The sequence below is a fragment of the Hemiscyllium ocellatum genome, chromosome 2 (assembly GCF_020745735.1).
Source record: "Hemiscyllium ocellatum isolate sHemOce1 chromosome 2, sHemOce1.pat.X.cur, whole genome shotgun sequence".
In the NCBI taxonomy this organism is placed as follows: domain Eukaryota; kingdom Metazoa; phylum Chordata; class Chondrichthyes; order Orectolobiformes; family Hemiscylliidae; genus Hemiscyllium; species Hemiscyllium ocellatum.
This window is the reverse complement of record NC_083402.1, coordinates 74,556,649-74,576,058: the sequence shown is the minus strand read 5'-3', so window position 1 is coordinate 74,576,058 and position 19,410 is coordinate 74,556,649. Positions and strand designations below refer to the sequence as shown.

The following is a 19,410-nucleotide window of genomic DNA, read 5'->3' as shown; positions in this document are numbered from 1 at the left end:
GGTTAGGTGAATTGGCCATGCTAAATTGCCCATAGTGTTGTTAGGTGCAGGAGTAAAAGTAGGGGAATGGGTCTGGGTAGGTGCGGGCTTGTTGGGCCGAAGGGCCTGTTTCCACACTAAATAATCTAATCTAAAACAAAACAACAAGAGCTTCTACAGGTCTATTAAGAGTAGCTAAGTGAGCATGAGACCCATGGTGGATACTAGAAAATTAAAACAGGCAAATTGCTGATATTTCAAGCCAATTAACCTTTAGAACAGATAACACTAGCACTTTTTTTGAGATGTTATACTAGGAGGAAAACATCTTTAAACTTTGTCTTTATTACTAATGGATGAAGGCAGAAAGCCACTAAGACTTAATGGCCTGCCCCCAAGGAAACAGCTGCAGAGGTAGTGTAGGCATTGGCTGAAATATTCCAAAAACTTGGATTCTGACAGAATTCCAGTGTATTGGAAAACTGCTGGTATGGCACCCCTTTACAAGGAGGCAGGGGACAAAAGCAGGAAACCACAGGCCAGTTCACTTAGCATCTGTTGAGGAAATTGCTAGTGTTTAATAAAAGGAAGAAACAGTATATCTATGAAAAGCTTAATAGCCAGTCTGGTTTGTGACAGGAGAACCACGTTGGGGAAACAAACGATAGAATTTGAAGATCATCAACTCTGCTTGTTATAAAGGGGAAACCAGTAGGTGGTGTATTTGGATTACCATACACATTTAATGGGCAAAAAGGGGATTGCACAAGATAAAAGAACTCATGATACTGGGGGGGAAAAATGTATTAACATGTATCAATAATGGGTTAATGGGCAGAAGATAGGTCAGAAATAGTGGATTATGCTTATACAGTTATCAGGGAGGCCCCATATCTTTTAAAAGGTGTATACTGGCAATGAAGGCTGTTCAAAATAAAAGTAATTCACTGGATCGATTCCTAGGATGAAAGAGTTGACTTATCAAGAATGACTAAAACTGATTAAGCCTGTTATTAGAAATAATCTTATTGAAATGTACAAGATTTGAAGGGAATTTAACAGGGTAGATGTTAAGAAATCTCCACTAGACTGTAATCCGAACTTGTGGACATTGACCCCTCATACAGTAAACTGAATCTGAAACAAACGCAAAAGGATCTTTCTCCCAGGGGATAGTGAATGCTGGAATTCTCTGCTCCACAGCGTTGAGGTTAGGTGACAAATTAAACTGGTGTCAGATAGATTCTTGAAAATTTGAGTTGAGGGCTGAGCAGACTTGAAAAAGCGAGTTGAGGCCAATGGAACAGCCACCATTTTACTGAATGGCAGAAAGTTTCAAGGGGTTGAATGCACTTCATTTCTCTGCTAGGACTAAAATTTGTGTAAAACATTTCCTAAACCAGATTTATTTTTACTTGAAAAGTTTTCAGCTATAGAAATTTAATGTGGAGTTGATGATAAGGATTTCTCTCATCTGGAGGATAGACCATTGCCCTCTAATTCACATTAACGAAACTTGAGCACATGACCCATGATTGATTTGTGGGCATTCTAAATTGTATGGCACTGGATCTTGCATGAATAAACTATTAACTTATACTATGAAACAATCCTAAAGTATGATTGGAATTAGATATTCTAGCTTGAAAAGTCTGAAATTCAACTAGTTTGTCTGCTACCACTACAATAGTTGACTCAAAGACTTGCATTTATTTTAGTACTTTTCATAACCTTTTCAAAAGCATTCGGCAGCAAAGAACTTCCAAAATATTGAATTTTAATTCTGAAAGTTAAAAGCCAATTTCAATACAAGAAAACACAATCAATGGGATATTAAAGAATAGTTACTGGCCAAGGAAACAGGGGTTAACTTAAATTTAAAAAATAGTGGGAGAGTTAATTTCATCCATCCAGGCAGAGAACAAGCATCTGGTTCAACACATCATCTGAAAGAAAACATCATTTGCCTTCACTACCAAAGGAAAGGGAGTATGTATATTTTTTTTTTAAAACTGGCCTGGAGACTGGAGATGCAATATGATTTCCCTTTTGGGGTGAGGGGGTTGAGGAGGAGTCTGGAAGCAGAGGAGCCATCTAGGCCTGAGAAGAGAAAGAGAGATGCTGGAGATCAGAGCTGAAAAGTGTGTTGCTGGAAAAGCACAGCAGGTCAGGCAGCATCCAAGGAGGAGAGTCGACGTTTCGGGCATGAGCCCTTCTTCAGAAATGAGGAAAGTGTCCAGCAGACTAAGATAAAAAAAGGTAGGAGGGGGGACTTGGGGGAGGGGCATTGGAAATGCAATAGGTGGAAGGTGGTCAAGGTGAGGGTGATAGGCCAGGAAGAAGCTTGCAGGTTAGGAAGGCGGTGCCGAGTTCGAGGGATTTGACTGAGACAAGGTGTGGGGGGTGGACGCGGGGGAATGAAACTGGAGAAATCTGAGTTCATCCCTTGATTGGAGGGTTCCTAGGCAGGAGATGAGGCGCTCTTCCTCCAGCCGTCGTTTTGCTATGGTCTGGCAATGGAGGAGTCCAAGGACCTGTGTGTCCTTGGAGGAGTGGGAGGGGGAGCTGAAGTGTTGAGCCACAGGGTGGTTGAGTTGGTTGGTCTAGGTTTCCCAGAGGTGTTCCCTGAAACGTTCCACAAGTAGACAGCCTGTCTCCACAATATAGAGGCCACATCGGGTGCAGCGCATGTGGAAATGCAAGTGAATTTGTGGCGGATATGGAAGAAGAGGAAGCTGTTCTTCACACTGTGGTTCACCTGTAAAATTTGCTAGCACAGAAGGTTGGAGGCCAGGTCACAGTATATTTACAATGTTTATAAAATTTTAGATATTAAAAACATCAAGGGGTATGGAAACAAAAGTAGACATGCGGTGTAGCATCAGCCATGATCATATTGAATGGCTGGGTAGTGTCAAAGGCTCAAATGGTCAACTCCTGGTTTGAAAATATTTTTGACAATGCACACTCCCACACTATTGTGATTTTTGTGCTCAAGTCAGAGTTTAGCTTGGAATCTTAGAATTCAGTTTGTGCTACTCACTGCGCTACTGATGTTAAAAACTTATACTGACAAAAGTTGTTGAGCTTTTTCAGACTGCACTTCAGCATATACTCCACTCTTATGCAGGGGATACAAAACCCCTATCCTAAAGAATGGGACTCACCTTTCCTTTACAGAAGCAAGAACAGTACTAAAACAACTTACTCCTAAATTTCCACAGGTTTGTCCCAAGTAGCAGAGCTACATAGACAGTGAAGTCCAAGACGTTTAGTTTGGACTTGTTCTGGACTCAAATCAGGGCATAGAAGGGAACAAGGACACGAATGTAATTTATCCTTCTACCTTCAAGCCAGCATTCACACTGATAATTAAAGCTAACAGTATTGGGCAAGATGCTGGAACAGCAAGCTGAGCTTACTGATCAGTACCTAGAACAACAAATGGCTTCAGGAGAGACTACAAGCAAAAACTGAAATAAAATCAAAACCAATTACACAGTAAGGAGTTAGTGAAAAACTACAATTAAAGAATGTGCCAATCAGTACTCAGTAACTGGCTTTAGTCAAGTTATCTAAAAATTAAAGTGAAATTGCAAAGACCATTTCTATTGAAATGGGTTTGAGACACATGACAATAACTTGAACTGGTCTTCAAAAGCTTCCTACCTCCTCAATTTCCTTGTGAAGCAAGAAAAAAAAAACAAAAATTACACAGGTTACAAAAAAATATTCATTTTGCACTCTTACAACCACTGAAATAAAAGTCAGTCAACTCATACCTTCCTGAAAACTCAGTTCTTACCTTGGATGTTATACAACTGAGCAAGTAGTCCTTTTAAAAAAATGTTCAATGTAGACCATTAAGCAAATCAATATAAAATAAAATTTGGCATTCACCAAGTTCTCATCTGTTTTTAAACCAGATACTATTCAATACAGAGTTGCTGCTGCTTAAGCACCCTGTCCTAGATTTAAACACTCACTAGATTTAAAAACATACAAGGCAACTCATTAGCCAAAAGCAAATTACAAGAATGTGTTACACACCATTATGTAACTCCAAAAAGCTAACTATATCTCACAGTAAGGTTTAGTACTCATGGGCAAGTCCTAACTCATAACTTGAACACCAAACAAACAATGATACAGGCATCTAAAAACAAGGCCAAATACAGAAACAGTTGCCAATACAAAAAGTTAAAAATTCTGTAATCACAAAGTAACAACTCTGGTTTTATGATTAATTCAGGTCTAGGTTGCACTATCAAAATGGAAGTGCAATGAGAGCATCCCTTTGCATTAGATACACAAAGAACAAAAAAAGGTTCAGGATAGACTATCAAACATTAAGTCAGGCCTTACACATCTAGTACCAAATTGAGGCACATTTTGGGTAAGACATTAGGCTTTTGAAAGATCAAAATCAAACATTTACCAGAATGGTCTTAGGTTTAAAACCATCAATAATTTAGGATATGAAACAGTTTCCAATGGGAATTTAGTGCAACAAGTATGAAGAATTCTGAATGCAACTGCCCAGAGTAGTGTCATTCAGTAGTAGCATTTAAAAGTCTATTAATTACATGAATACGCTAAAATTGAAGGATACGAAGAACACTTGCATCCCAAATGGCCTAGTCCTGTACTATTGTGATTCTATCAAAAAAGTCAAAAACTTGGGAATTTCAAATGAAAGCAAAGTTACACACCAAAATCATTGCGGTCTTATGCCCACATTTCTCCTCCTCCTTCCCCCCCCCCCAACTCACTGGCTCAAGATTGTGAATATCTTAAGCCAGTCATGCCAAAACTGCACATCTACAATGTTATGGAAAGGCTCCTAAAAACTGCAACTGTGCACACAGCCCTGTAGAAACACTAACATTTCTTCTATACAGAAGTGATTAGTATACATTGAAAATTTGCAAGTTTCAAATGATTAAAAAAAAATCTGATTATTCTTCAGTGGCAGATTAGTCACACCTGAAACTCAGCTGCAGGTACAAAACTGCATCTCTTTTTCCACTTCCTACTTCACCAGAATACTTTGAGATCAATTTTTTTGGTTGACTATCTTTCACGAACCAGCTTATAATTATGCAAGTGACAAACTAAAAACTCTCCTACCAAGGTACTGTAGTAGATTGGAATTAACCGATCACACCTAAAGTGACAGCTTCAACCTTTAAGTATATGTAACACGGATTGAAATGGAGTAAAAATTGGTTTAAGAGCAATTTAACAGGCCACTGGATAGTTAAAATTATCTTATGGCTGATATTGTAAAATTGTGGAAAAAAGTTAAAGTGAGCTCACTTTGTCATTTAAAGCCACACCATTACTTGCCATGATTAACACATACATCAGGATACCAAAGACAGTGAGTGATTGTGGAAACAATGGACATGCTGGTTGTCACATGCCAAAGCTTCTGCAGAATCTAGGACTGCCCTGGCTGACTGGTGGTGGCAAACAACCCCAACATTTAAAAAAAGGCAAGTAGAAAGTAGGGAATTATAGGCTGATTAGCCTAACATTATCTGCATTTTTCCCTACTAATGTAGGAGCTATGGTAACAGGACACTTCAACATACTAACATTACACAGTCAGATGGAAGTTTGATAAACTTACAGGAATTTGCAGATGTAACTACTGAATTAGATGAGTTTGTACATCAGTGGTTGGGGTGTATTTGGACTTGCAGTAAGCTCTGATAAAAATCACACATAAAAAGATGTTAGCATGCAAAATCAAAGCACGTGGGATTGGTGTTAATATGCTAGCTCAGGTTTGGAAGACAGCATAATCTCAAGTCCACACAGTCTCCTCTTTAATTAAATGTTTAGTAATTGTTATTGGAGTAGCATTGTTTGAGTTGGGTCAGAGTGATTAGAGAGAAAAGGGGGCTTGAATTAGTTAAGTGAACATTAAACAAAATTAGGAATATAGTTTTATTCCCTCCCCCCCACCCTATAAACAGGGAAAAATCAGGTTCCCTCATTAGCACCCCAGAAAATCTCAATCTATTAATTTTAATTAGCAGAGGGTTTGACCACCACGTCATAACAAAACACTAAGTGGTCAAATGCAGAAAACCATGGATAACCAGTTTTTCCGACTAAAGTGGACAACTTAATGGCATGTTTACCCAATTGGAAATAGATTGGGAACTTTGCTAAAAGCTGCATTCAGTGACTTGGTATACAAGGACAATCTTGCCTTTTTGTATAATCAATTAGGTTAGCTAAATGGTATGCTGGTCTTCTTTCCAAGGTTTTAGTACAGAAGCAAGGAAACTGTGCAAGTCAGAGGGGAGATCACATTTGAAGTAATATGTAGAGTTTTGGTCTTCTTACTCAAGAGATATACTTGGCATGGTTTGCAGCAAAATAAATAGGGTTAAATGGGGGGGGGGGGGGGGGCAGCGTGCAGAGAGGAGAGAAAGAGTCAAGAACAAGGGCTCACTGACAAATTTCTTCAGAGGGTGGTGAACTTTTGGTCTCTGTGTGGGGATTTCCACTTCATTGAATATGTTCAGAGAAATGAAGGGAATGCAGCAGGGGAGAGAAAAAGTGGGAGGATAACATGGGGTAGAGGGTTGGAAGAGCAGGGGAGAAAAGAAATATCAGCCATGTTGAATGATGGAGCAGGTTCGGAGAGCTGAATAACCTACTTTTGTTTTTGAAATCCAGATCACTGCAGTATACAGTGTAAAGCAGATCAGTTTAATGATCCTTAACTTTAAAAAGGTAAAAAAAAACCTGAAAAAAAAAGTGGTGCATGTTTCCAATACAATTTAGAAAACGCAAGTGTCTTGACCCTATATTTTGGTAGCTTAATTGACAGCCATAAATCAGAAGCCTAAAACTGAACAGCTGCATTTCTTAGATACATCTTCCAGGGAAACGTGTGCACATGAGGGAAAGTGCTTATGGGTTGATTAAGCTAATAGTATTTAAAGCAATTATATCCTCACGTACTACAATTGACTAAGATTGTGGAGCTCCTAGCTGTACTGGCTCAAATCAAGAAGCAAAGTAAAAACCTAGATGAAGTTTAATTGCAACATTTGCTCCATTGGAGCTTTGTTAAATGCAGAGCAAGACAGCATTACATGTAGATAGTTTAAAACAACTGAACATGAAATATTTATGGATGCCACTATCATGGCAGTGCCTAGCATCTACAAGAAACTAGGCTCCTTTACCAGTACCTTCCAAACCCTTGGCTTCTAACACATACAAGGACAGGGACAGTAGATCAACTACCAGCTGCAGCTTTCATTTCAAGCTGCACACCATCTGGACTTGGAAGATTACTGCTCCTTCACCGTCACTGGGTCAAAATTCTGGAACTTCCTATCAGTACTGTGGACACACTTCTGCCCACATCCTGGTCAAAGGTCTGCAATGGTTCAAGGAAAAAGCTCAACCTTCAAGGGCAATAAATGCTGGCCTAGCCAGTGACACCTTTATTCCATGAATTGAGAAGATTGCCTGTTTTTCAGATGCAGGCATATTAAATAAAGAGGACTGTCAAATTGTAACAAAATACCATTATATAAATTAGATTATTGGCTTCAAAATAAAGCCAAAATAGGCATTTGATTTGCCATGCAAGTTTTTAAGTATTATGCATTGAATGTATCTTCAAGTTTAAAACATAGCATCTAGGTAGAGAAAAGTACTCACTTCTCTAATTTCTTCTTTAGCTTGCTGCATTTTGTCTGGTTTATTTGCATACTGGAGTTTGGCATCAGCTTCCCGTTTCTTTTGCAGAGTGGCTTGCGCATCTTGCCATTTTTGCCAGCATTTCATTCGATAATCAAACACACCCTGCAAATAAAAAAGCCTTTTATATGAAGAAAAAACAAAATGCACCTCTGAAGACTTAAGACCATAAGACATAGGAGTGGAAGTAAGGCTATTCAGCCCATAGAGTCCACTCCGCCATTCAATCATGGCTGATGGGCATTTCAACTCCACTTACCAGCATTCTCCCCATAGCCCTTAATTCCTTGTGAAATCCTCTAATTCCTCTTTGCTAAGCAGACATTCACACTTATACAAATCTATAAAAGGCAACATTTAGCTAAAAGCTGTACTTCACTTTTTCCAGCAGTTTCTGCATCCAGCACCACAGTTTTTGGCTTCGGTTTTACCCAGTGGTTGTGTTCCCCAGAACTTAGATTTGAGAGGGTTTTTTTTGTTAATATTGACGGGCCAGTGTTCATTGCCTGTCCCTACCTGGAGATGGGGGAGGGGGACTTTAAACCACTGCATTGCTCAGTATTTAGGCTCAACTACACAACACCCGGAAGGAATTCCGGGATTTTGACCCAACCAACCACACTGAAGGTATGACAATATCGTGTTTTTTATTCCTTCACGGGATGAGGGAGTCACTGGCTCAGCCAGCATTTATTACCCATCCCTAATTGCCCAGAGGGCAGATAAGAGTTAACCACGTTTAGGCCAGGCAAGGATGGCAGATTCCTTCCTTCCAAAGGATTAATGAATCCATTTGGGTTTTTGCCAACAATCGGCATTGGATTTATGGTCACCACTAGTCTGTCTTCCAGATGTTCAAACCGCACCACATGCCATAGCGGGGTTCGAACCCAGATGACTTGTTCAAGCTGAAGCTGTTTGGAGTTAACTATAGCTTTGGTGGACAGGAAGTCTGGACATATCCCACCCACAGAAGTTTCCAGCACAGAATGGGCAAGTAACAATACCAAAAATACATGAATGAGACAGTCGAACGTCATTCCCACTGTGTATAAATGGTGAATAATGGAATAATAAAGTCAACGTAGATTCTTGAAAAACATTTAAACAACGTTTGTTTAGGTGCATGTCCATAAACTAATGTCTTACATGTAAAACTCTATAGCACTTGAACAAAAGTCCAAAAAAAAGTGTAGTGATAAATACAAGTTAACTAATGCATGGAAAAGGAGCACAGTAGTAGAAAACAAGGGGAGTACTGGATGGTATTAATCTAGAATTAGGAAATTCGTAATTCCAAAAGTCACAAGTTGAATGCAAATACATTACCACCTCAGTGAAGGCACTTTAATCATGGCCACAATTATTGAATTGTACATCCAATTGGAAAAGGATAAAAAAAAAATTGCATTCTCAAATATTTTAAAACGCAAGAGCAACTTTGTGGACATGAAAGCTGAGCTAGCTGAAGTGAAACGGTACACTAGCAGACAGGAAGATCAATACAGACAAGTGAGACAATTCCCACTATATTTTTAAGGTTATCAATGATTAAAGGAGGTAGGTATAGCATGAATCTTGAAGAAATAAGACTTCAATATGCAGCAATCAATCAATAACAGGTCAGATAAGTGGCAAGGAGGAGGAAATGGCAGACAATGACTAAACATTTAATCAAAACAGTATAAGAAAGCTAGCCAGAAGGACGGCAAGACTACCCCCCCCCCCCCCCACCTCCCAAACACAAGCTGTCTTTGCTCATGAGGATTTTTTGAACTCACTCTTGGGATACAAGTGTGGCTGGGTTGTCACCATTTACTGTATGCCCCTACTTGCCCTTGAGGTGGTGGCAATGGAGGTGCCTTCTTGAACTGCTACCATTTACATGATTTATGTTGACTCAACTTCCTAGGTAGAGATTTCCAGGACTTTAACTCAGCGAGTGAAGGAACAATATATCTCCAAGTCAAGATGGCGAGTGGCTTGGAGGGGAACTTGCAGGTGATGTTCCCATGTATGTGCTTCTAGATGCAAGTGGCCAAAGATTTCAAAAGGAGCTATCCAGGGATCTTTGGATTTCTGCAATGCATAGTGTCACATTGCTGCTGAGGTGGTTTAAGGAGTGGCTGTGCTGCCAGTCAAGCAGGCCTTGTCCTAGGATGTTGTAGAGCAGCTTGTGACTGGAGTCGCATCCAGAGTAGGGAATATTCTATCACATACTTAATGTGTGCCTCGTGGATGGTGAGCAAGCTTTGCTGAATCTGGTGGGGAGTTACTTATATGGGAATTGTTAGTTATCAAAAATTCTCTAGAGATTCAGGTAAGTTTCTACTTAACAGTCCATCAGTTCAAAGATGCAGAAAAACCTGTAAACTACAGGCCAGTTAGCTTAACATTGGGTATAAAAGCACTTAGAAATTGATCACGGAAGAGATCATAACTGCATATAGTAGGATCAAGGATTCTATTCACTAGAAAAATGAATTGAACTTTTTTTTAAAATACAGAGCAGAGAGACAAAATCTGAGCAGTTTTGGTCTACTGAAAGCAGCATCCAAATGCATTGGAGGCATTTCAGAGCTGGTTTAGGTCTTGGGATAAAAGGATTGGATAGGCTGGGTGTGTTTTCACTGGAATGTAGGAGAAGGTGAGGGGTTACATAAAAATTCTGCACGTATTTGACAAGGGAAGCGCAAAAGATGTTTGTGGGTCAGTGCATGACCAAAAGGTGGCAATGTTTTAAAATGGCAGATGAGAAGTTATTTTTAAGAATACAGTTTTGAATGATTGTAAAGATGGAGACATATTAAGTTCTGGCTCAGCAAGGGAGCTAAGGCTAATGGGATAGGTGTGAATGTAGAATTAGCAAAACAGATTTGCCATGATCTTGTTCAGTGGCACAGCAAGGATCTGCTCCAATTTTTAATGCTCATGTTACCTTAGAGAACCAAGTTCATTTTTGCTAACCTACAGGCCTTTAAACTCCAGTTCTATAGCTTACTAAGCTAACAGGTCAGCAAGTTTTAGAATTGTGGTATCTACAAAAGCTACACCACTGCACGCAATTAATATGCATTAAGCATAGGACATCTACATTTACAGCGCCGAAACAGTGTAATCTAATTAATAGTAGCTTTGTTTCCTGCAATTAATTTTCTTTAAGCTTACTTTGCTCAAATTAAGGATTTTGCTGCAGCATATGACTTGCCTCAGGTTTCAGAAAATCTGTACACTGGATAGGCTTTTTAAAAAAAAAAATGGAGTAGTGTCACATAATATGCACTGTTGCAAAGTGACATTTTCCTTGGCTCATCTACTCCAACATTTGAACAGCACAAGGGTAGTTTTTCACAATTCCAGCATGTCAAAACAAGTAGTGAAACAATATCAATTAAATTTCTTACACTTCAAGCCTATATTTCTCAAAATGCATGAGGAGTGAGGAAATATTGAGTGTTTAGAGCAATAACAAAAAAAGACAGGAGTGAAATCACAGCAATAAAATGTAATAGTTTCAGGATAACTAAAATTCAAAGTATCCATCCTAAAGCATTTACAGCTTTCCTCAAGAGGGATTTATCCCTACATTTCAGTATGATAGATACAAGTCATCTAATTAGATTAGCTTGTCCCTTGGTTAAAACAATTTTATCCAATGCATTTTAACACTAGTGTTCTCAGAAAAGAACTTTGGGTTTACAATATCTTGCAGATCTGACCAAAATACTGTTAGTGCTTAACCAGATCTGATAGTTTACCTTTACAGAAGAGATAAGTCGAACATAATCACTTAGAAGTTCCGCAAATAGGTAAAAGTCAGCACAAGCTTGTTCTTGGTGAAGCTGGTCTATCTTTTCTTCAACTTCTGCTAGCTGGGATAGTGCTCTTGATAGAGCAGTGTGGTCCTCAGAGTTACCCAGCATGGCTGCACTCTTGGCAAATGCAGCTGTATTGGCAGAGAGCTCTAAACAAAAAAGTCAGTTTGCGTTAAACATGAAGTTAGTTAACTATTACTAGCTTAAATATGGAAAAAATTGCTGAAACAGCCCCCACATATTGTAACGTTAAGTGGCTGACTATTGCAGAGTACAACTCTGGCTTGCTAATGTCATTTTAGGTAAGGAAATCTGCCATCCTTAAGGTCTAGCCTATGATTCCAGATTTACAGCAGTGAGGTGGACATTTAAACCATCCTCAAAATTGCTTTTGAACTGTGGGGCTTGCAAGGCAATTAGTGAACAATGACTAGCCAGTGATAGACAAACAAAGAACAAATTTAAACAAAACTGAATTCAAAATCTCCTATAGATACCACTTCAAACAATATATGCCAGACTAAAATTGAGCCATCACTTGAGCCAAGTGAGAGTTTAAACACAAAAGCTAGCACTTTGCACTCATTGTTCAAACAGGAAGACTTTTACACCGTTATAATAAAACAGGTTGCAAGAGGAAAAAGGAGGTTGCAGAAAAGTTGGTAGGACAGTGGACAACTTACCTAAGCAGAATGAGATATTTTCCCCGAGAGAATTAGGAATTGTCAAGGCACTGGCAACAATCTTCCTTAGATACAGAAATGTTATAAGAGGACTAGAATAATGTAGGTGTTACATTGAGGTCCTCAAAAAAGGAATAAAACCAGGCAGTTCAGTCCAATGTCTGGTGGAAAGGTTTTAGAAGCAATAACTCAGCAGAAAAAAAAAGACAAGTTTAACAGTTAACTGGCAAAAGCTAAGCGAGCAAAGATTGGAGAACAAACTGCATTTGATTATTAGACAATATTTTGACAAGATAAAGGGGAGATAACTGCAGTGCAAAAAGAGGAATTTGGCAAAGTACAGCATAACAGGCCTGAGGAAATATGAATCAGATGAGAATCAAAGTCAGTAACAAGCATAGGCGCAAGATTCAGGGCTAGAAAACAGTTAAGGAATATACAGCATAGAACATTTTGAAATTCAAAGTGCCCTGAGGAACTCAGGTACAGTAGCATTTGTGGAGATAATAGTCAACATTAATGTTTTGAAGTGGACTGGAAACATGACCTCTCTCCACAAATACAGCCAGACCTGTTGACATTTCAAAATTCCATAGCCACACTTTGTTTCTATGTACAGAGTTCATGCCTTTAAGCCACCCACAACCATCCCCTACCAAACCAGTGCACCTTATTTCCCTCCAAGTCTTACCAAGACATCACTTAGGAAGCATCTACACTATTCGAGATAGTGGTGACAAACTTTTGTGGCAGCTTTTCCCAACAGGGAGGACAAGTGGTTTACCCCAGGTCACTCATTTGATGTATGACTTGGGCCTGATGCTACAGTGGATGACTTGGATGAAATTTGGAGATGATAGCTTGGAAATTAGAGAACATAGTAATAGACATGCAAGTTGTTGGAATTAGCAGTCAGGTATGACAAATGTGATAAAAAAAAACACTTTGCTCAGGAAAACAACTAACAGCTAAATAGGTACAAGAAAGAGATCTGGAGGGGTTTGAGGTGTGTGTATAAATCAGGAGGTAGGACAGGTTAAAGAATCAAAGCAGTTAATAAGCATTGATAATAAAGGCAGACAGTGGGGAACGGTTTGTGAAGCCTCTAAAATTGGTTTAGCCTCAGATAAAAATACTGTCTCTAATGTTGGCAGGTTTTAAAAACTAGGAGAAAAAAAGTGAGGACTGCAGATGCTGGAGATCAGAGCTGACAATGTGTTGCTGGAAAAAGCGCAGCAGGTCAGGCAGCACCCAAGGAGCAGGATAATCGACATTTCAGGCATGAGCCCTTCTTCAGGATTCCTGAAGAAGGGCTCATGCCCAAAACGGTCGATTCTCCTGCAGTTTTTAAAAACTGCCAATATTTGGAGATCTGATCAAAAAAGACTTTTGGTAGTATCTGTAGAAACAGTGGTATTTCAAAGTTCATCTAATGCTAGGCATCACCTTCCAAGGAGAAAGGCTTTCCATAAACTACGAGAGATTTAAAACAGTGGACCCAGAGTTGGGGACTTGTGGTTGTGTCCATGCAACTGAGCAAATGGGGTTGCTTTCCTGATGGGCAGGATGCAAGAGTTAAAATGCATTTAAAAATGCTTTTGAACAGTCGAATGGTCAATAGACAGAAGCCTGTTGTTAGGTGGTTTCTATTTAAGAGGATAAAACAGATAGGGATAAAAGATTGCATAGGAAGTGGGGAAGGAGCTTGGAATTGCTCTAACTGGACTGTTTTGTGCCTCCTCATCCCTCCAAAAGAACCAGAAAGCCTCAAGGATGAATGCGTGTTGTAATATAATTGAAAGTAATTACTTTCAGGTTTAGCTGAAAACAGTAACTTCTTTTTAAAACCATCCTGTTATGGGATAAATACAGGCTCAGTACTTTAAAATTGGAAAAAAGATGAATATTTTCTGGAAGGACTGCATGACTTAATAGTATGAACCTTGCAAGTCACTAGCAAAATTTGCACTCTTCATAGGAACCCATTTCCTCACCATAAACATACCAAAGCGTCAGATTACTCAATTTAAGGTGGAATCAAACTAAAGTGGTCACAAAAGCAAAAATCAGGATTGAAGACTTTAGCCTGACTTCAAAGTTCCTCAATTACTGGGAAGAAAAAAAAATTTAGAAGCGGAGTGCAAACAGAAGCTAGGTATACATCTTCACGAACAGTTCACTACATCCAGCAATAGTCTTGAGCTTCAGTTTACAAACCTTTCCTGTGGCAGACTAGGAGATCAACACTGGTGTGTAGTTTCCTTAACTGCTGGTCCAGGTTTTCAAACTGCTGCTGCTTTTCCTCAAACCACTGCCAAACGAGGAATGGAGTTAATTTACTAAGAACAAAATCATTACAAATTACATTACCAATAGTAAACTACATTTCTTCTTTTCAAGAAAAACAAATTAACTGTGGTCACAGCCTTCACCAATTTGACGGAATTCAAAGAAAATAAGCAAATAGCTTATTTTATAGTCTTTTCACCCTCAGAAAGAAACTGAAGAATCTCATTAATTCAACTCATTAATCAGGTTCAAAAATCAGCTCTTACTGCATCCGATTCATTCATCTTGATTGTCATTTTGTTGACAGCATCGGCGGCCTTATTCACCATCCTCAATATGCCTGCTCCACTTAGGGCCTGGGTGTTAACCGCACGAGGCAGCTAGAATTGAATGACAAATAAGGGTGAGCAATCCTGTTAAATGCCTTGCTTCTGTCTAGTTAAAGTGCAAGGAAAGGGCCACAGCGGTTTCTGCTCTCATACATTTCAATATACTTCAACTCTCTGCAGCTTACTCAGGTTATACAAACTTTATTGACCAATTTCTTGGGTATCTTAATCTGCAAATGAATATGAACTAAAGACAAAAGTTGGTATGCTTGTCAAAACATTAATCATTTAAAATCTTACATAAATATATTTTGAATACTACAGAAAAGTAGTGTCAATGTATACAAACTTAGATCACAAATTATATTTTGATGTCATATCAAATTCAAGACTGTTTTGCATAGAGTGATCATATACATATCTGTGATATATTAGAGGGCCAAATGTTTTCGCTGGCAGAGTTTGCCCAATCTGACAATTCAGCTTTAGGCTCAAGTCTGATATAAATGAAAGCTGAAACAGTTGAGTGGTCAATACATTTCTTTTACCAGATTCAAAGATTGAGAAATAAAGTTATGACTTAATTAAATTAGGTCATTAAGAATTTCAAATATAAAATCAATGTATAATACTAGGGGATTTGAAATTCCTCCGGTCATTTGAATAATGGAATTCCATGCCCAATCTTCAAGTATTGCTAATAATTGAGCAATCCATTGTTCCATCTCACTTATTTGATCATATAGTTCACCTCTGAACACTTGTCTACTCCTACCCATTGCTCCAAAAAAGAAAACCAAAACAAAAAGAACTTCTCCCTCGGAACTTGTAGTCATTTGCTGCTTCATGTCTCAACCTAATCACTTATCCAGATTGAAGACTGTACATAGAAACTCTTTTTAGAAGTCAAAATACCAGTTGGCTCAAAGATCTGAACCAGCAATCCAAAAATAGATCCAATCCACAACTTCATAATATTTAAAATCAGCCTGGTTTTGATAAAAAAAGGTTTATTCTCTTAAAAAAAGTTTTTAACTTCAGCCAAAAGCTGCAAAGTATTGTATGATCAAAATGTTGGATAATTAAGTTTCCCAATATCGTGATTTAGAATGTTTAGCATGTAGTCACTGATTGCAAACAAAAAACCCGATTCCCATTTAAACTGGAGGATTTAAAGGACGTTGAGTCAATTATTAGATTTGATACAAAATCAACTCTAAATGTTGATAGTATCTGTGTAAGAAACTACCTAACTTGAGCATTTCCAATGTTTTAATTTCAGTTTCCAGCACTTTATTCTAAATAAGGCTTACTTTAATTCTATATATGCTCTCATTTTAACCTGAACAGACACCGTATACCCCGCTAACATCCCGAGAATTACCATTTGACCAGAAATGGTGTAGAGGACTAGAGGACTTGTGTAACTCACTCCCTAACTTCTCAAAAGCCTATCGAAAAATAATAAAAAAGGTATATAAGCCAGTAGTGTGACAAAATATTGCCCACTTTTTGGACAGAGCACTACTTCAGCAGCACAACAAAACAGTCAGAACAAGGAGCCCACTCGATTGCTGCTACAAATTCCACAACCATTGTACTGACAGATACCAAGTGTTTATCTACAGGACGCACTGCAGAAATGCGCTAAAGATTAAGACAGCACCTTCCAACCTAGAACCACTATCGTGTAGGAGAACAAAATCAGATTTCCTATAGTGTGGAAGTAAGTCATTCAACCCACCAACTCTGACTAACCAAAAAAAAAAATTCCACCCAGACCCACCCCTTGACTTTTTCCCTGCAACCCTGCACTTCCCATGGCTAATCCACCGTGCCTGCAAATCCTTGGGCACTGACAATTCACAGTCAACCCACCTAACCTACACATCTTTGGGCTAAGGGGAAATCCAGAGACAGAGCATGCAAACTCCACAGTCAGTAATGCAAGAGTAAAATCAAACCACTGGTATTGGTGCTGAAGCAGATATGAGAACACAATTTAAATTCCCTCCAAACCACTCACCATTCCGAGTTGGAAATATATCAATTGCTTTGCTGTCACTGGGTCAAATTCCTAGAATTCCCTCCCTAATAGCATTGTGGGTCTACTTACTGACCCAGTAGGAGCTCACCATTACCACCTTCCCAAGGCCACAAAGGGATGGGGACTGAATACTGGGCCAGCCAGCAACACTCACTCAGTGAATTTTAAAAATTTCAATACAGACCTGAGAGAGAACAAAATCTATTCCTATTACTTATATATTGGGCTCCTACATTAAGACTATCACCATACTTAGTCATCTACATCAACTGCACAAGATAAATCACAGCAGAGGGAGAGCACAAGATGGTCACAGAATTGCCCTGTGTACATGGAGTATCAATCCAATTATGACCAAGAACAATATTGTTTAAAATTTTACAACTTTATGAAATTACAACTGTAGCTATCACAATGAAAACACTGGAAAGGTGAAATTTGACAAGTCACTTGATTAGATCATAGTGGAAAAATCCACTGAAACTACAAGATCAATTAAACTCAGTTTGAAGTCTAGCAAATACATAGGAAACACTGGTGTGGAATTCGTGGCTATGTAAATTAGGTCACAAAATGATAAACTTCAGAACCAAAAACAAGGAGAAAGTAACTGGTCAGAAAAAATAAATGCTATGTCAGACTTAGCCCATCTTGGCACAATTGAGCAATTCCAAGGCTTTCACTGCTCATTTCACACTGGAGCTGGCTTGCAAGTCGATTCTTGATCATTTTGCATACCACTCCATACCCCAACTTATATGGAGCTGCATTCAATTTGTATTTGGTAGATTTTGTTTGTACAGGCTTTTCCAAAAGGCTCCCAGCTTCTGAAAACAATTCAGAATTTGTGTCATATTTTAGCAGTGCTCCAGTAACCACATGTTCAAATGGCTGTTCAACTATAAACATAGAAAATAGCTTACAGAGGTGAAGAAATCTTGAATTTTCAGTGTCTCTAACTACAGTTACTAGACGTCACATCCAAGAATCGTGCTCTGTATGACAGCAGAAAGTACTACTGTTTGCATTTACCTACTGCATATAGAGGAAAACTCCCAAAAAGGCTATATTTTATCAAGAACTCCTACTTAGCTTTCATATTAAGCATTCTAGAAAAGCATACCTCACTACTTTCTAAAAATTGCCGCAAATCAGGATCTTGCAAAAGGGTAGGATGTTTTATTGTCCGCTGTAGATACCTGAACATTAAAAACAGAATTGTTAATTTCTCATCTGACCAGAAAGCAAAGTATTTCAGAAAGTATTCACAACCTGTTAATCAAAGTCAATAATTGACCAGAAAAGGCAAAAATTTAGTTTGAATGTTACCTATAATTTAAAGATTTCAGTTCTACATTTCAAATGTCAATTCTAGTCTTGCATGAAACACACAAGAGTCAGTCTTCCACACAAAGTCTTCTGTCTGAAGTGACAAGTATTAAATGACTCTGACCTTTTGGTATGTCAGCAGGTTTAAAAAAAAGGGCAAAGAAATGTCAGGCCCCTCCAAAATGTAATTTTTATTCTATGCATCAGGATGCACAAAAATATCAAACAAAGCAAGTCATGTCATGACAAGATAATACCGGATAAGTCTTATGTTACCAGATGATATATTTGGCTTTGCACACATTTTCTGATCTTCTAATAAAGTATACACTTAAGCTCCATCAAGCAATTGAGATAGAAACAGTATCAACCATGTTTAATGATCCCATAGGGAGAAAGGGAGAACGTCAGCATTTAAATTATATCCCCAAATCCAAAAACTCTGATTATCAAATAACCAGTATTCACAAACCTGAAAATTTGCATTTTGGTAAAAATCTAAAGATGTGGGCAATATTTCCAAGTTCCAGCCTCCTGCACGCCTCCCCCCCCCCGTATCATTATGACGAGTAGCCTACAGCAATATAATGTATGTGGGCAATTAAAGTTACTTTGCTGCATGCTGTGCACTAGTTTGCTCACTTCCACCCTGCACCACTGGCTAATAGTAATTCAAAATAAAAGAACGAAATGCTTAAGACTTCAAGCACATAAGTCTCAGTGTAAACTCCTCAGCTGGTAAGGCACAGAAACTGAGTTCATCCCTACTCAATCGTTGAATTATGAGAATCTCAAGTCATTTGGATCCCAGACATAGGGTCAGAACACATGTGGGCACTCTAACTAAAAGATATAGCCTGAAGTAAATAGCTCCATTGCCTTGTGGATATATCAGTAGGTTTGAAAGCCGAGTAAACCCTAACAAAAAGAAAACAACCCATGGTCCGAGTGGAGCCTAAAAAAAAAAGCAGTGTCTAAACATATCATGGTCCACGTATTGTGGAACATCTATTCTTGTTAAAGCCAACTCAGACTTGCAACTTCAGGAAAGACACCCATTTTACTATATTGAACAAAACACAAGAAATGTTGACGGGTTTTTCCCAGAAATATAGATTTTCCTGCTTCAGATGCTGCCTGACCTGCTGCGCTTTTCCAGCGCCACACTCTACTAACCTCCAGTATCTGCAGTCCTCACTTTCACC

At 38.7% G+C, this 19,410-nt stretch overlaps 1 protein-coding gene across 1 annotated transcript in view; it reads right to left on the bottom strand.

Annotated features, from left to right (window-relative positions):
• snx2 (sorting nexin 2) overlaps window positions 1-19,410 on the bottom strand; it is a 55,586-nt gene that overhangs the window by 11,751 nt on the left and 24,425 nt on the right. The window contains exons 8-12 of the mRNA XM_060844781.1: window positions 18,000-18,075; window positions 14,767-14,880; window positions 14,429-14,522; window positions 11,472-11,677; window positions 7,675-7,818 (exon numbers count right to left, since the gene is read on the bottom strand). Coding sequence (XP_060700764.1) covers window positions 7,675-7,818; window positions 11,472-11,677; window positions 14,429-14,522; window positions 14,767-14,880; window positions 18,000-18,075 — 634 coding nt within the window. The remainder of the gene's footprint in view (window positions 1-7,674; window positions 7,819-11,471; window positions 11,678-14,428; window positions 14,523-14,766; window positions 14,881-17,999; window positions 18,076-19,410) is intronic.